The 16,101-nt window shown below is 35.9% G+C and overlaps 1 protein-coding gene across 6 annotated transcripts in view; it reads right to left on the reverse strand.

The window, feature by feature from the left end:
• The window catches only part of RABGAP1L (RAB GTPase activating protein 1 like), a 763,170-nt gene that overhangs the window by 542,892 nt on the left and 204,177 nt on the right, over window positions 1–16,101 (reverse strand). For all 6 annotated transcript variants that reach the window (XM_047704248.1, XM_047704249.1, XM_047704250.1 and 3 more), the window contains exon 12: window positions 12,127–12,220. In XM_047704248.1, the coding sequence (XP_047560204.1) occupies window positions 12,127–12,220 (94 nt within the window). The remainder of the gene's footprint in view (window positions 1–12,126; window positions 12,221–16,101) is intronic.

Genomic DNA, 16,101 nt, shown 5'->3' on the forward strand with positions numbered 1-16,101 from the left:
GTGTATATGGACCGCATCTTCCTTGTCCATTTGTCTGTTGAAGGGCATCTTGGCTCTTTCCATATTTTGGCTATTGTGAACATTGCTGCTGTGAACACTGGGGTACATTCACTACTTCTTTTCACCACATCTGTATCTTTGGGGTAAATACCCAGTAGTGCAATTGCTGGGTCATAGGGTAGCTCTGTTTTTAATTTTTTGAGGAACCTCTACACTCCTTCCCAAAGTGGCTGCACCAATTTGCATTCCTACCAACAGTGTAAGAGGGTTCCCCTTTCTCCACAACTTCTCCAACATTTATTGTTTCTTGCCTTGTCAATTTTGCCATTCTAACTAGTATAAGGTGGTATCTCAGTGTGGTTTTGATTTGAATCTCCCTGATGGCTAATGATGAACACTTTTTCATGTGTGTTAGCCATTTGTATGTCTTCATTGGAGAAGTGTCTGCTCATGTCTTCTGCCCATTTTTTGACGTGATTATCTGGTTTTGGGGTATTGAATTTGAGAAGTTCTTTATAGATCTTGGATGATCAGCCCTTTGTCTGTAGTGTCATTTGCAAATATCTTCTCCCATTCTGCGGGGTGCCTCTTTGTTTTGTTGATTGTTTCCTTTGCTGTGCAGAAGCTTCTTATCTTGATGAAGTCCCAAAAGTTCATTTTTGCTTTTGTTTCCCTTGCCTTTGGAGATGTGTCTTGAGAGAAGTTGCTATGGCTGATGTCAAGAAGGTTACTGTCTATGTTTTCCTCTAGGATTTTGATGGATTCCTGTCTCACATTGAGGTCTTTCATCTATTTAGAGTTTATCTTTATGAAGATAAACTCTAAATAAGAGAGTGTAAGAGAATGGTCCATCTCATTCTTCTATACATAGCTGTCCAATTTTTCCAGCACCATGTATTGAAGAGACTGTCTTTTTTCCACTGGATATTTTTTCCTGCTTTGTAGAAGATCAGTTGACCATAGTTGAGAGTCCATATCTGGGCACTCTATTCAGTTCCACTGGTCTATATGTCTGTTTTTGTGCCAGTACCATGCTGTCTTGGTGATCACAGCTTTGTGATATAGCTTGAAATCAGGCAATGTGATGCCCCCAGCATTGTCTTTCTTTTTCAACATTTCCTTGGCGATTCAGGGTCCTTTCTGGTTCCATACAAATTTTAAGACTGTTCCAGCATTTTGAAAAATGCCATTTGTATTTTGATTATGATGGCGTTGAAAGTATAGACTGCTCTGGGCAGCACAGACACTTAAAAAATGTTTATTCTTCCAATTCATGAGCATGGAATGTTTTTCCATCTTTTTGTGTCTTCTTCAATTTCTTTCATGAGTGTTTTGTAGTTCCTAGAGTATAGATCCTTTACCTCTTTGGTTAGGTTTATTCCAAGGTATCTTATGGTTTTAGGCGCTACCACTTTCCATTTTGGATTTTCCAAGTTGTCCCATCACAGATGTCTCCTCTCTTCCTCTCTCCCTGCTGCTAGCCCTCTTCTTCAATTCTAGCTCACTTACTTTTTTCTTTCAGTCATTTCTTCAAGAAACCTTAACTCCGAGCTCATATAATAGACCTCTACTACTGAAGTTTTTACATACTCTGTTTTTACCTTTCTTTTCCATACTATCTTTATTTCTTTCTGATAATTTCAAATTTGTATTAAATTTTTCCCTTTACATCTTTCTAGTGGTATATTTTTAATTAACTGAATTCTGACTTGATCCATAAAAGTTCCACTTTATTTCAATACAGTGATCTAGCTATTTTATAATAAGTTCAAAATAAATTTCAGCTATATTTTAGTTAAAATTTCATTAAGAACACAGGCTGAAGGGACACCTGGATGGGTCAGTCAGTTCAGCATCTGCCTTGAGTTCAGGTCATGATCCCAGGGTCCTGGAAATGAGTCCCTCATTGGGCTCTTTGCTCAGGGGGAAGCCTGCTTCTCCCTCTACCAGCCGCTCCCTGCTTGTGTGCTCACTCGCTCTGACAAATAAAATAAGATCTTTAAAAAATAATACTAAATTAAATAAATAAATAAAAGAAGAAGAACACAGGCTGTCTCCTCACTTTAAAGAAAAATATTCCCAAAACAAAACTGAAGTATTTTATACAACAGGTGCTTTACCTAAATAAATCACAAAGATAACTTAATGTAAGTACCTAACCAGTATTGCTGAGACTCACCAAAAGCTTCTAAATGTAAAGAACAGTAATGTTTTAAAAAGATATTCCAAGAGCAATTAAAAATTTTTATCAATCCTTGTGTAACAGATATAACTTTTCTCAATTAGGCAAATTTTTCCTTTTTTATGCATATGAATTATCATGACACAACTGCAATAAAGAGCCAAATAAAATTAAAATATTTGAATTGTAGAAGATGCAGGAAGTTCTGTAAAGGTCAAAAATCAGTTCTCTTAGTTGATTAAAATAGTTTCCTCACATAGTGATCTAAAGAGGCATGTGCACTTCAGTGTTATAGCAGCAATGTCCACAATAGCCAAACTATGGAAAGAGCCCAGATGTCTATCGACAGATGAATGGATAAAGAAGATGTGGCATATACATATAATGGAATATTACTCAGACATCAAAAAATGAAATCTTACCATTTGCAATAATGCGGATGAAACTAGAGGGTATTATGCTAAGCAAGTAAGTCAATCAGAGAAAGACAATTATCATATGATTTCATTCATATGTAGAATTTAAGAAACAAAACAGAGGATCATAGGGGAAGGAAGGGGAACATAAAACAAGATGAAATCAGAGGAGACAAACCATTAGAGATGCTTAACTATGGGAAACGAACTGAGGGTTGCTGGAGGGGAGATGGACATTAAGGAGGACATGTGATGGAATGAGCACTGGGTTTATATACAACTGATGAATCACTGACCTCCACCTCTGAAACTGGTAATACACTATATGTTAATTAACTGAATTAAATAAAATCTAAAAAAATAAAATCGTTTCCTCAGATTCACTCAATGGATTTTTTGAAGTCCAATACTAAAAATATAATTTAGAAAGATACTTTATTCCTAGAAAAATGTACACTGAATTATAGCTGAGAAGCCCTGTCAGTTCTACTTCCGAAGTCCTTCCCCATTTGGAACCTCCTCTCCCTATAAGGCCCATGGGTTTGGTAAGATCTCACCAACTCATGCAATTACCTCCCAACCAGTTTCTCTATTAACAGTTGCTTCTGAAATAATAAAAAGCACCACAGCAATTTTAGCTTTAAAAGATTTGTTGAGGATTGTCTTTACTATGTTGGTAACTACTGAAGTTGGATGGTGAGTTCATGAGGCTTTACTCTATATTATTTTCTCACTTTTGCATATCACAATTATCCATTTAAATGTTTACATGCCTCTATAAGATGGCAAACTACTTGGAGATAGGAATTATCCCCTATTCATCTTTATGTCTAGTACAGTTCCTAAGAGAGAGTAGATCATTTTTTTTTCAGTTGGACGCAATCATCCTATAGGAAAAAATAACAAAATGGTCAAGAAACATGAAACAACTCAATGTTTCAGTTAACTGATTAAAATGGTCTGTTATGAGAATACATTCCTATCTTTTCTTCATTATGAACCTCAGAGGTAAGAATTGTGTCTTTATCTATGTATCTCCTAGAGCTTAGGAAAATGCTTTATAAAATATATGTTCCAACCAAGTTATATATCTTGTTATTTTGTAAAAACAGCAAAGCTCTCAATATGCTATTTATTCAGTCACCTAAGTAATTTTGTGTTCCTGCCATCCTCATGGTCTGTCTTTAACTCCTACTAGAAGGCTGGCAAGGGAATCAGTTTCCTAATTTACTCTCTCCCTCTCATTAAAACCTCTACATTCTTCCATAAAAGCTAATCCAGTAACCTACCCACATTACAGAAATGGCACCTGTCCACTTGGCTACAAAAGTTCTGGCTCTGGAGCCAGACTGTCTAGATTCAAATGCTGACGTGGTCATTTACTCACTGCATGATCGTGGGCAAGTTACTTACTGGCTGTTGAGCAAGTTACCTATTCATTACCATTATCTTCTATGCATTTTTATACTAGCTTCTTAACGTAGTTGTATCTCTGTTTCTCATCTCTCTTTTTTTTTAAGATTTTATTTATTTGACAGAAAGAGTGAGAGAGCACAAGCAGGGGGCAGCAGCAGAGGAAGAGGGAGAAGCAGGCTCCCTGCTGAGCAGGACCCTGGGATCAAGACCTGAGCTAAAGGCAGACGCTTAACTAACTAAGCCACCCAGGCGCCCTTAGTTTCTCATCTCTACCATAAAGATAATAATAGTCCCCACCTCAGAGGATTGCTGTGGCAACTAGAGTAAGGCGTCTAAAGTGCTCAGGGTAGCACCTGGTGCATAGCAAGCAAACTTGAGTCAGCTCTTACTTTGTAGCCATGCCCTGCCTTTCCTCCTGTTACAGTGAACGGTCTGTGCTCTTAAAAACAACTCCTCCATCCCTCAACAAATCCATCTCTTCTTGCCTACTCAACAGCTTCTCTTGCAACTGTGTCTTCTCCCTCTGGTATTCTCAAATTTTCTCTCCTAGATTATTTTCAACAACATACAACATGCTACATTAATTTTTAGAATAACCTCTCGGTGCACATGCACTTCCTAACATGTCCCTATTTCTTGTCATCCTTTTATAGCAAAACTTCTCTGAAGAGTTCTCTTTACCTGCTGATTATCTTTCTTAGACACAGTCTAATCAAGCTTTCATTCTTACCTCTCCATTAAGAGGTTTTTGTCAGGGTCATCAGTGACAACTGAGTTGCTGGGTCAAGTAAAAATTCTCAGGCTTACTCGACCTATCAGCAACTGATCATTACCTTCTTCTTGACAGACTTACTTCCTTTTATTTCTACCTTGTTTCTTCTCCTACCTTTACAGGCTATGCTTTCTTGGACTCCTTTGTGTGATCCTCCTCATCCCTCCAACCTCTAAACACTGGAGTGGACAAGGGCCTGGTTCCTGGATGACTTTTCTATTCACTCCCTAAGTAATCCTGTCCATTCTAACAGCTTTAAAAATCTTCTATACACCAATGGCTCCCAAACTCCTATTTCTATCCTTACCTTTCCCTTGAACTCAATCTACTATGTAACTGACTAAAGGACACATTTATTTGGATGTCTACAAGGCATCTCAACATCTCCAAAATCTTGATTTTATCCTCCAAAGGTGTTCTTCCTCCTCTTGTCTTTCATATTTAAATAAACATAAGACCTAGTTGTTCAAGGCAAAACTCTGGCATTGTTGGTCAGTTATTTCTTTTTCTCAGGCCACACAGGAAACATAAGCAAATTCTATCAGCTCTGTCTCAAAATAAATCCAGAATCTCATCACATGTTACTTTTTGCTATCAGCATGGCAAGACAGCATCATCTCTCTGCTAGTTTATTTACAATAGTCTTCTAACTATTCTGCCTGCTTCTGTCTTTGCTTCCTTATAATTTATTTTTCAATTCAAAGCCAGAATGACACTTTCAAAATGTTTAAGTCAAAACACCTCACCATAACAGGACATGATCAAGACACAAAGTGGTCAAGTAAACTGTCCTATGAAAATTGAATCTACTTACAATCTAACATGAAATATATTTACATTTATTTAAAAATTATACAAGAAAAAAATAATCAAGTACCAAATGTAGCTATGTAAAATTTTCATAGACTTGAAGGGACAGAAATCTGTAAGTCAAGAATTTTCATTCATAAATACATTGAATAAATTTTTTTGAGAACCTACCATATTCTAGGCACTGTGATAGGGACCTGTAAGACAACAGTAACTTTGAGGAGGTCATGTGCATTTGACATAACTTTGAAGGGCCAGAATAGAAAAATTAGTTTGAGACAGTGATTCCTACAATAAATACTACACATCAAAGTAAAGAGAGAGGAATGTGAATACAAGGGATAATGAAGGCACTGACCTAAGAAAAGCAGACACTTCAAAGAGCTACTCTACATATAAGCCACAAATTTCATTCCTGGCTTTTTTCCTTTCTTTTTCCTCCATTTCCTTCCTTCATTCATATTTATTACTTGTTCTGATGTTTTCTGTGTAGTACAAAATATAAAAAAAGCATTTGGGTCATTTTTTTCTTCTTTTGTTTTTCTGACAGAGTAGTAGCATTTGTGCCTCAACAATCAAAATGCTCAGGATTAATACTCTTGGTTTTCGGGGTCTGGGTTGTTTCTGTTTTGGTTTTTGGTTTGGGGGTCTTTTGCCATATAAGGTACAATTTATGCAGAGTAAAATTCACCCCAGTTCTGTGAGTTTTGACAAATTCATAAAGTTGTGTGGTCATGGGGCACCTGGGTGGCTCAGTGGGTTAAGCCACTGCCTTCGGCTCAGGTCATGATCCCAGGGTCCTGGGATCGAGTCCCGCATCGGGCTCTCTGCTCAGCAGGGAGCCTGCTTCCCTCTCTCTCTCTCTGCCTGCCTCTGTCTACTGTGATCTCTCTCTGTCAAATAAATAAATAAAATCTTTAAAAAAAAAAAGTTCTGTGGTCATCACTGTAACCAATACACAGGGTAGTTCAAAAATTTTATGCTCTCTTATAGTTACTACCACCCAACATAATCAGTTCTTGGCAGCTACTAATAAATTTTCTACCATGATAGTTTTGGTTTTTCAAGAATCTCATATAAATGAAATCATGTAGCATTTAGCCATTCAAATCTGACATGTTTTACTTAACATAAAGCACTTGAGATCCATCATGTTATTGTGTGTCAGTAGTTCATTCTTTTTTTTTTTAAGAGATTTTATTTATTTATTTATTTGACAGAGAGAGAGAGAGAGAGAGAGTCAGTGAGAGAGGGAACACAAGCAGGGGAAGTGGCAGAGGGAGAAGCAGGCTTCCCGTGGAGCAGGAAGCCCGTTGTGGGCTCAATCCCAGGACCCTGGGATCACGACCTGAGCTGAAGGTAGATGCTTAACAACTGAGCCACCCAGGAGCCCAAGTAGTTCATTCTTTTAATTGCTCAGGAATACTCCGCGGACTGCATACTCCGCGGACCGCATGTACCACTTAGTTGATCCACGCTGGACAGCATTTGGACTGTTTCCAGTTGGAGGCAATTATGAACAAAGATGTTGCAGACTTTAGTACACAGGTTTTCATTTCACTTGGGTAAATACCTAGGAGTGACAATGGAATTGCTGGGTACTATAGTAAGTATGTGTTCAACTTTATAAGACATTGCCAAACTTTCCAAAACAGTTACACCATTCTGCACCTCCACCAACAAAATATGAGAGCTACAGTTGCTACGCATCCTTTGTAGCTCTTGGTATCACAGTGCTTTTAGCTATTGTTTTGCTTTTTTATTTTAGTCATTTGAATATATGTGTAGTGACGAATGTTGTTTAGCATTTTTTCATGGGCTTATTTGTAATAAAAAATATTTTCTCTGGTGAAGTATCTGTTTGGACCTTTTGCTTATTTTTAAGTGGGGTTTTTTGGTTTTTGGGTTTTTTTTTAGTATTGAGTTTTGAGATTTTTAAAAAATATTCTAGATATAAGTCTTTTATCCAGGTATCAGTTTTACAAATATTCTCTCCCAGTGTGTAGCTTTTCATTCTTCTGAATGTTTTCTGAAGAACAAAAGTTCTTAGTTCTGATTAAATCAAATCTGTAATTTTTTTTTCTTTCCAACATCATTCCCTTGAGTTCATATCTAAGAAATTTCTGCCTAACCAAAGGTCACAATGATTTCCTATGTTTTCTTCTATAGCTTTTATAACTTTAGCTCTTATATTTAGGTTTATGACCCAGTATGAGTTAATTTTCAATATGGGACAAGGTATGCCCCAAGATTTATTTCTATTGTTTTTATTTTTTTGCATGTACACATCTAATTGTTAAGCATGATTTACTAAAAAGATTATCCTTTCTCCATTGAATTTCAACTAAACCTTTGCTTACAATCAATAGGCCATATATGTGTATATTTTTGTATACAGCTATATCAAGATATAATGCACATACCATACAATTCACCCATTTAAAGTACTTAAATCAATGGTTTTGATATATTCACACAGTTGTATAGCCATTACATTCAACTTTAGAACATTTTCACTATCCCAAAAAGAAACCCTGTACCTCTTAATGTTTACTCTCCATTTCCTTAAATCCTCTTTCTAGCTCTGGACAACCACTCACCTACTTTCTATCTCTACAGATTTGGCTATTCTTGATACTTCATATAAATTAAATCACACATTGCTCTTTTCGGATTTTCTTTTTTCACGCAGCATGATGTTTTGAAGGGTCATGCATGTTTTAGATGTACCGGTACTTTATTTTTACTGCTGAATAATATCCCATTGTATGTATATACCATGTTTATTTATCCATTCATCACTTGATGGAATTCGGATCTGTTCCTCTTTTTGGTTATTATGAATAATGATACCATCAGCATTTGTGCACAAGTGTCTGTGTAGACATATGCTTTCATTTCTATTGGGTATATTAGTAGGAGTGGGATTGTTAGGCCATATCTTACCTCTATATTTAACCTTTTGAGGAAATGCGAGAATGTTCTCCAAAATGGCTGCTGCACCATTTTACACTGTTATCATCGGTATAAGAGGGCGTCGATTTCTCCACATCCTTGCCAACACTTGTTATTATTTGTCTTTTTTATTACAGGTAACCCAGTAGATGTAAGGTGGTATCTCACTGTGGTTTCCGTTTGCATTCCCCTAATGGCTAATGATGTTAAGCATCTTTTATGTGCTAGCTAGGCATCAGTATGTCTTCTCTGGAGAAATGTCTAATTTACATTGTGTAGCCCTATTTCTGAACCGTCTATTCTGCACCTTTGATCTATGTGTCTGTCCTTTCATCAATAATGTCTTGATTACTGTAGCTTGATGGTAAGCCCTGAAATCAGGCAGTATGAGTCTCCCAAATTTGTTCTTCATTTTTAAGTGTTTTGGCGATTCCAGTTACTTCGCTTTTCTACACCATTTTAGAATCAGCTATTCAGTTGGTACCAAAAAAAATTCCACTAGGATTTTGATTGAAGTTACATTGATCCCAAAGACTAGTATGGCCAGAGGGGAAATCTTAACGATACTGAGACTTTCATTCTATAAACATGGTATATTTTTCCACTTACTGAGGTCTTCTTTGATTTCTTTCATTACTGTTTTCTACTTCTGCAATGTATAGATCTAGTAACAGTTTCTTCAATTTCTACGTAAATGTTTCAAGGGTTTTTTCCTAGTGCTTTTATGTGGTTTTAAATTTCTATTTCCAATTTTTCATAGCTAGAATATAGGAGTAAGATCGATTTTTGCATATTTACCTTGTATCCTACAACCTTGTAAAACTTTGTTTCCAAATTAGGTTCTGCCAATAAGTTAACAAAGGTATGTGATCGAAAGATAGAAGAAAAGAAGGATCTGCATTGCCAGTAGCAGCCATACCACGACTCCTGAGAATTTCTGATACGTGTGAGATGCTCTAGGACATACCAGCACCAATCACATAGGGTCTCCCCACCAGCTCAGAGGGCTGGGTAACTCTTTAGAAGCCAGGAACTAATGAAATGTCCCTTCCCCTCACAGCTCCTTCTAAACCCTAGCTGCTCTGAGCATCCTCAGCGCCTAAGCAACCAGCTGGGCAGCCTTCTTCAGAGGTCCCTGCACCAGCTCCTCAGGAAACCTCCACTGAGCTCCTAGATTCTGTTCACAATACCTCTTCCATTTTATTTCTCCACCTCTAGAGGATACTGCTGCTTCCTACTATTTGGAATTTTCAATGCCCTCTTTCTGTCGTTCAGCATTCTAACACGCTAGAAACCAATTACTTGCATTAATACCCCTCTAGCTGAAAAGGCTGTCAGGGCTTCTGTTTTCCCAACTGGACTCTAACAATCTTCTTGCTCTGACCAGCACCCCTTCCCCACTCCCAAGATATAACTGTCCTAGAAAATTCTATTAACTAATGACAAAGATTCTCTTTTTCACAGAGCTCTACTCAGGCTCACCTGAACTCTTTCCTCAAACAGCCCCTGACTTGGAAGCTTCCATGTTCATCTCTGCATTGTCCATTTTTAGCAAGAATCCTACTAAGTCAGTTTAGCCAGGACCCCCCACCCTCAGTATCTGATCACCCTTCATTTCTAATTGAGTTCCTCATCTTCTGCCATCCTCAGGTGTCTGATCACCCTTATCCACCTTAAGCAAGAATCTTGTGAGGTGAATTTAGCCAGGAACCCCTTCACCTCTGATGTTTCCTCTCAGTCACTTTCCATCTGCTGACATCCACCCTCTCCTTGGCTATAAATCTGCACTGTTCCTTGCTGTATCTGGAGTTCAGCCCAATCCCTCTCCCCTAGTGCAAGACCTCATTTCAGTGATTCCTATACCTATCGTGATAGCTCCCCCTCCCTGAATAAAGTCGTCCTTATCACCTTTAACAAGTGTCATGGATAACCTTAACACTAATTCAGGGCCACAGAAAATGAAAATTCATCTTAAATGGGGCAATAACACTACATGAAATCAGTAAGAATATACGACATAAATTTAGGAAGGTGGTCAATTAGCTTCTGGATATAGTATAGGGAAAAATTGTGAAAGGTTTTTGAAATGGGGTTAAAGAGACTACTGAACACCTTTTCTATGTTGCCCCTTTTGGGAATTATCTGATATGACAGAGGTGTATGCCTTTATTTGTCTTTAAGCAAATTTACAACTCTCAACAGATGGGCAGAAAACCGGTAACAATGCATAAGTTTTTTGTCCATAGCCATGAAAATAATTCCTATTCAGGACAATGCAAGTGAATTATTAGGAAGAGAATATAAATCTCTAAACTGAATTCTCACTGATTGGTTCTAATATCTTAATGGCTCCCATTAATCAATGAGTTAAATAAACTCTCTAAGATGCGTTCATTTTACATCTGTATGTGTGAGATAAATAAGATTAAATTTTCTTTGTTTAATTAGGGGAGGCAGCAAGCCCTCCCTTACTCTTAGGGCAACTCCTTAAAATATAAAAGATTTGGCACTTCGATCAGAAAGTTGACAAACTATTCTCCAGATTTTACAGTGAGAAGGCATGAGTTTTCCAATCCTCAGAACCATAAATAATCTGCTAAATTAAATAAGGAACCTCTCAGGAGGTATATTTGTTTGTCTCTTAAAAAGATAAAGTTTTAATTCTTTGTTCTTCTACTTTACCATATAAAATGTCTGAAATTCTTCCCAGATTTAGCAGCTTCTTCTGGACCACCAGCATGCATGTAATTTGATATGTATACTCAATAATAAATGGTAGTTTCTATATAATGGTATGGCAGAATCATTTGTTGGCAAGATTTTTAAATTTTACTAACAAATTATAGTTATGATTACCTCTTTAAAAAAACTTACCTGTAATAGATATAAACAGAATATTCATAAGTATAAACAAAGTATCCTTTTTTGTAGTTCTAGATAAAATACTCCAAAATATAAAGTAACAGTTTTAGTCAGAAAGAATAAAACAGACTGGTTACCGTTTATAATCAGTGGTGAAATGAGTAATTCTAAGCAGTACAGCCCCTTTTCATGGTAATAGACTTAGCAGAGAAAGGAAATATAACCCCTTAACAATAGATATTTACATATAGCTGACAACTCTGGGCAATGTTATTTCTAAATTAAATAATAAGGCAAATGTATCTTCCAAAAGTAAGTTAAATAAAACAATACTGGATGGAAGACCCAGCCAAACATAGAGTATTGATGAATTATGTTTTAACTTTTATGTTTTTAAAGTACATTAAAATACTAAGATAGGGGCGCCTGGGTGGCTCAGTGGGTTAAGCCGCTGCCTTCGGCTTGGGTCGTGATCTCAGGGTCCTGGGATCGAGTCCCGCATCGGGCTCTCTGCTCGGCGGGGAGCCTGCTTCCCTCTCTCTCTCTCTCTCTGCCTTTCTGTCTACTTGTGATCTCTCTCTGTCAAATAAATAAATAAAATCTTTAAAAAAATAAAATAAAATACTAAGATAAACATACATATTTTAATTAATAAGACAAATTAACATCAACTATGTAAATATAAAATTTTCAATACAAAAAATAAATTTTACCATCTTCCTAGCAGTTCTCCCCAAGAATACAGGATCTTCTCAGGACAATCCTTAGACACATCACCTGTTCCACTTGAGAGTTCATTATCACTCTCTGCAGAAGAAACACAAAAATAAAAATGAAGAACACTGTATTATATATTTGCTATTTATGTATTATAAAGAAAGAAACATGACAATGTGTCTAATAAAACAAACTTCTGCTTATATTATGCCCATTGCAAAAAAACAGTAGAAATTTCATTAATATAGTTTATCTTTAGTGCCTAAATATATTCTCAAAGCATAAACATTTTATGAAAATTCCTATTCACAGTTTATATAGTATGAAATTGAAAATACCTATATATAAAAAACTCTATCCCAAGAGGGTAAAATTTTAAAGCTAATGGTAACACAATTAGAAATTCCTATGTGATATTCTAATCATGAAATTAATATTTGCAAATATTAATACTTTATTAGTGATGCTAACAATGAAATCAAGAGTCAGATATATATTTATATCAATATATAACACTGAGAAATATATATATTATGATACAAACACCAAACAACTAGAAATATAAGAAAATTTTAAGGTTTTAAAGATATACTCATAAGCATAAATATTTTTGACTAAAGGAATTCATAAGTACAAATATTTTTGACTGAAGGAAAGATTAAAATATTTGGCTTTTTCAAATGGCAACTTTATAAAATATCCCATAATATAAAGTAACAGTTGCAGAAAGAATACAACTGGTTGAGTTACAGCACTCCATTAGTGATGAAAATGAGTAAATCTTTTTTAAGTGGTAACAGAGCTGGTGGAGAAAGGAAATACAATAGGCAAAACTTACCTACATTATAACAAGGACTCTGACAGAGTACTATATAAGAAAAGTCTGAAGAAGTATTACCTGAATGATAAGCTAGATAAAAATCTGTTTGGCTCATAGCAAGAACCAATATCTTATCAACGTTGTTACAGTACAATAGGGACTGGCATTAAGTGAATCTCACCAGGATCGGTGTGAAGAACAGTTATTACTAAGCATACTAGAAAGCCAATGATCCAAGTATAAACTAATTCATACAGGTGGATAGCACGAACACCAAAAAACAATACAATAAAGGAAGGTTTATTTGGCCAGGTTAAAAGATTTGGTCATATTCACACAAAGAGATCTTATCACGTAGTTAGTAAAGTATAACCAAAATATAAGCACACGCATAGACAAATGTTTCAACACGTTTCGGACACTTTGTTCAAAAAGTAAACATTATTCTGGATACTGGAATGAAGGTCAAGAAGGTATACACTAAACTCACTGCTCTACAAATACCTTACATAAGCAATTCTGTGAACTTTGTTCATCATGAATATAAGAGAAATAAGAGATTTTTTAAGGAGCTAAACCAAGGGGCGCCTGGGTGGCTCAGTTGGTTGAGTGACTGCCTTAGGCTCAGGTCATGACCCCAGACTTCCAGGATCGAGTCCCGCATCAGGCTCCCAGCTTCTTGGGGAGTCTGCTTCTCCCTCTGACCTTCTCCTCTCTCATGTTCTCACTCATTCTCTCTCAAATAAATAAGTAAAATCTTTAAAAAAAAAAAAAAGCTAAACCAAATGAAGTATTTCTAAGTATTAGAGGAATAAAGTAAACAGAAACAACTAAAGCCTTAAATATTAAAATATTTTAAAAAACTATCGATGTAAATAACCATCCTTTATAATCCTTGTAATTTTTCCTCTAGACTGAGGTACTTTTTGAGAGTGAAAAAGGAGACTATTAAAAGTTACACTGGAAAAAAGGTTAAACAGACTATTCTGAGGCAAACAGAGACTGTGGATCACTCTTCTTATAAAGTGGTACCAAGTATGAGTGCTTATAATAAAAACTGGATTTCAATCAAGCAGGGTCCAATACAGTCCCACCTTATACTCTATTTTGCTCCATAGTAAATAATAACACACCAAGGTTCCAAAGTATTTGCTAAAGTTGTATATGCCAAATTGAAGACCAAAATCTAAGAACACAATGAAAAGGGAAAAGAAAAAAAGGAAACAAATCATTAATCTTGATTATAATAAAAATCAGAAAGTACTACTAACACAGAGAATCCATTTCTTCTTATTCTTTTTGGGAAAGGAATAAAACAAAACCAAGATGCCATAAGAAAGATTAAGAAATCTACCTGTAAATTAAAAGCGGATATGAAGCAAGATATAGTGTATACTAAACAACAAAAACAAAAAAAAAAATCCCAACTTTTGACAAATGGTCCTAATATTCAATAAACTAAAAAATCCAATAGAAAATTGGGCCGAGGACCTAAACATAGTACAGTCATATAAAAAATAACTGGCCAATAAAGATGTTAAGGAAAGCCTTATCTCAATTATTTTTATTCAAATTAAAACAATGAGGGGCGCCTGGGTGGCTCAGTGGGTTAAGCCTCTGCCTTCAGCTCAGGTCATGATCCCAGGATCCTGGGATCGAGCCCTGCATCAGGCTCTCTGCTCAGCAGGGAGCCTGCCTCGACCTCTCTCTCTGCCTACTTGTGATCTCTGTCTGTCAAATAAATAAATAAAATCTTAAAAAAAAATGAAACAGAAAAAAACAGAGAGCATAAAGAATAATTATATCTAGTGTTGATAAAAAAAAAAGGGGGGGGGGGGAATGGCCAAGAAAGTTGATGTTTATAGAAGAGTAATCTAAGAGTCCAAATTAATATATCATCTGATACAGCAACTCCACTTCTAAAAATTTATTCTCCAGGAACACATATGCCATATAGATATCTGTAAAAGGAATTCATTGTATCACTGCTTGTAATAATAACTGAAAACTATCAGGACTTCTTCAACAGAAGCTGCATTAACTAGGGGCACCTGGGTGGCTCAGTTGTTTAAGCATCTGCCTTGGGCTCATGTCATGATCCAGAATCCTGGCATAGAGCCCTGTGTTGGGCTCCCTGCTCAGCAGTAAGTCTGCTTCTCCCTCTGCCCCTACCCTTGCTTGTGCTTTCTTTCTCTCTAATTCTCTATCTCAAATAAATAAATAAAATCTTTATTTAAAAAAAGAAGTTGCATTAACTAAATTATGGTACACCCATTCCAAAGAATACCACCCAACAGTTTTAAGAATTGACTAGATCTTTATACGATATTTGAAAACCATCTAAAATACATTAATTTGAGACGAAAAACAAGAAAAAAAAAGGAGTAAAGTAATTTTTAAGTATAGTTTTATTTCAGTAAGTTATATTACTGATATGATTACAAAGATCTTTAAAAACAGCTGTTTAAGATTATACACCAAACTATTAAGAAACAATTATGTTTCAGCACCTAACAGTATCTTCTCACATAGTAGACATTCAATAAATATTAAGGGAACACGTGTTTCACTTTTAAGTTGCTTTTCTATAAGTATTCTTATCTTTTAAAATAAGTACACATAACTATAATAAGCATAGGGAAAGGACTTTTATCTTTTAAATAATCCCTGTTGCTACAGAAAACAAAAGCCTATTTCATTATTATAAACCCCTAATAAAATGCCAAAAAAACATCATTGACAACAACAAGGTACTATTTCCCTTACAATCTGCCAAGTTATTTTCCACCACAAAAAGGGATTAGAAGTGTAAACACCTAGATTAGTAGGAGAACCTCAACAAGAGAGGGTAAAATGGGCACATACACTGAAGTAAAAACTAGATCCCTGATAAACAATTAAGGCAGAAACCACAGCAAGTCAGGAGCCAAATATTTGGACAAAAAATAGGACTTAGCCAAAGAAGACAGGAATTGTAGGCTTTTATTGAATGTCTTTTTTTTTTCTCTATTCCAAATACTGTTCTTAAATTTTACAGACACTAACTCACTGTATCCCTTAAACTACCTAATAAGGTAGTCAACTACTCAATTTCCCACTTTCAGTGTAAGAAAATTGAGGCACAGAGAGGTTAAGTAACTTGCTCAAGGTT

The sequence above is a fragment of the Lutra lutra genome, chromosome 15, assembly GCF_902655055.1.
Source record: "Lutra lutra chromosome 15, mLutLut1.2, whole genome shotgun sequence".
Classification (NCBI taxonomy): domain Eukaryota; kingdom Metazoa; phylum Chordata; class Mammalia; order Carnivora; family Mustelidae; genus Lutra; species Lutra lutra.